Here is a 2,097-nt window from a genome sequence, read left to right as displayed (position 1 = left end):
TTGGTCTATTCAAACCGTCTTGCGTTTTGTATTGGCTTACATGTTCCCTCCAGAAAGTTGGTGGCATAGGCGTCCCAAGACTCTAGACTTTCCAGGTCCCCACTGCCGAATTCCATGTCCATCATCTTGTCATAGTGGTAAAGGGACACCACCACGTCTTTTGGATTCCTCAGCACTACGATGACTTTTACTTGCAAACAATGGAAGAAAATTCTATCGGAAGGAATTTTCTTTATCGAGTTTGCTCAGTGATTATCGCCATATTTTAGTGTTTACAATATGTGGTATCATCATATTCTATACGTATATTCATATAACGACATTACTTATCGGATAAGTAGACTTAGACAGAAGAGTGCATTTCGAGGTTAGATAAAATTGCCCCCAAAACTACCTTTCCTTGAGGATTGGCGACCATTTTGGGGGCCAGTTGCCGTGGTAGGTGCGTGTGGATTATGCGTGGAGATGGTGAATCCATGGCAAGCACATGACGTGGTTTTTCGTCCAATCCCGGCATCTGCAGTTCGAAACACCACGTGGTATGTTCATCAGGATTGGTAACCTTTCCAGCAGCTTTCATGACCTTACCCACTATCTCCATCATCCAGTTCGCACCTACAACATAGAATGAATGACATCAACATTGATTCCAAACGATTTAACCGGATACTAGGTCTGCAAAATAAAGATCAGAAAGGTTTTATGCTGGTGCCATGGCAGATCCTGTCAGCCCTGAACAGCCAAACTTTCGTCGCCTTTTCAAACGGTCATCGCTATATCGTTAACCGGTCCGATCGGGCGTTTTAAAAGTTGGGGGTGGGAGGGGTAGCCTCCATAGCAGGCTCTTTGGGGCTTTTTGGGCTCATAATACACTTTTGCCAATTGGGGCCGGGCAGTCAGAAAAGGCCAGCAATCAGCGACCCAGTACAAATAGAAATGGCCAGCAAAAGTGTATTGTGATCCCAAAAAGCCCCAGAGAGCCTGCTATGGAGGCTATGGAGGGGAGGGCCAGAAGCATAAACGTATATGAAGCAACATTCTAATTTCAAATCTAAGGCAGTGTTGTGTTAAATAATAAAACTTAATTAAAAAAAGTGAATCGATTCAGGTTTTAAATCAAAAAGCCTAAACAGTAAACCGTTATCAACAACGCCAAGAAACACCACGCTATGACCAAAGCATACACTCGAAGTGACTAAGTGTGCTAATAAAAATAAAGATACGACCGTATTGTAAGGCAATGGCCATTTACCAGACGTACACTATCCTTTGCGACAAACTAACAAGGCTCGAACTTTAAAGAATATCTCTTCAACGGAATACCTCTCACCTGATTTTGGGTATGATAGGATGAAAATGTCGTCATCACGAACAGGGTAGTCAGGAATGACGTCCAAGGTTTCCCGAGAAATTATATCAGGAAACAAGACGCCCTTGTAATCGTAGTAAGGGTACGTCATGTTGACAACCCTCAGTTCGACGAGGGTCGCAGATGACCTGCAAAATTACGTAATACACAGTGCAGTCAGGAGATTCTGCTTGACTTGAACAACGGTAAAGTAGTCGTTTGTGTTAGGTACAACGTTAGGAAAGCGAACGCATGGCACATAACAAATATCGTTAGAAATGGCTACAACGTTGAGCGGGTACAAAGTCCACATGCTGCCTAGGTCAGCTGTTCATGGTGTGCAAACACCAGTCAACTCGTGCGTACAATTGTCCTTGGTGCTATGTACACTATCAATAATACAACATTGAGACAGCACAACTCCTTATAAATAATAACTGTCGTCATTTAATGCGTTACACATCAAATGTGTGATTCAGAAGCAGCACAACGTTTTTCGTAAGAAATGACCTTACGCACCTCTCTAAAGTTCTGCAGTATTTTCAAAACGACGTGTCCAGAATATGAAATATTGTACTGCGATGTGCCTATCGCTAGAGGGCCAGGGAATATATGCATCGTCACAGGTTAGTAGTATAACAATGTGTCTTTAAGGCCCCCTCTCCCTTGACGCGCCTGTTTTTTGTTTTTTTTTTCTCCCCCCCCTACTCTCCTTCTTTTTTCCCATTTTAACGTCCCCTTTTCTTTCC

The 2,097-nt window shown here is 43.1% G+C and overlaps 1 protein-coding gene across 1 annotated transcript; it reads right to left on the bottom strand.

Annotated features, from left to right (window-relative positions):
- Positions 1-343: 343 nt before the first annotated feature.
- On the bottom strand, positions 344-1,631 carry LOC118432816 (sulfotransferase 2B1-like). Its single transcript, XM_035844436.1, has 2 exons — positions 1,331-1,631; positions 344-615 (listed from the first exon to the last, which is right to left on the bottom strand). The coding sequence occupies exons 1-2, from the start codon at positions 1,458-1,460 to the stop codon at positions 344-346; spliced, it is 402 nt and encodes a 133-aa protein (XP_035700329.1). The 5' UTR covers positions 1,461-1,631.
- Between the last annotated feature and the right edge of the window lie 466 nt (positions 1,632-2,097).

This window comes from Branchiostoma floridae, chromosome 16 (genome assembly GCF_000003815.2).
Source record: "Branchiostoma floridae strain S238N-H82 chromosome 16, Bfl_VNyyK, whole genome shotgun sequence".
Lineage (NCBI taxonomy): Eukaryota > Metazoa > Chordata > Leptocardii > Amphioxiformes > Branchiostomatidae > Branchiostoma > Branchiostoma floridae.
The sequence above is the reverse complement of the archived record's forward strand: the minus strand, read 5'-3'. Positions and strand labels throughout refer to the sequence as shown.

Excerpts from the sequence above, each read along its gene's own strand:
- LOC118432816 (XM_035844436.1), bottom strand. The coding sequence starts at position 1,460 with ATGACGTACCCTTACTACGATTACAAGGGCGTCTTGTTTCCTGATATA. Across the intron at positions 616-1,330 it reads CCTATCATACCCAAAATCAG|GTGCGAACTGGATGATGGAG; the intron begins GTGAGAGGTATT and ends TCTATGTTGTAG.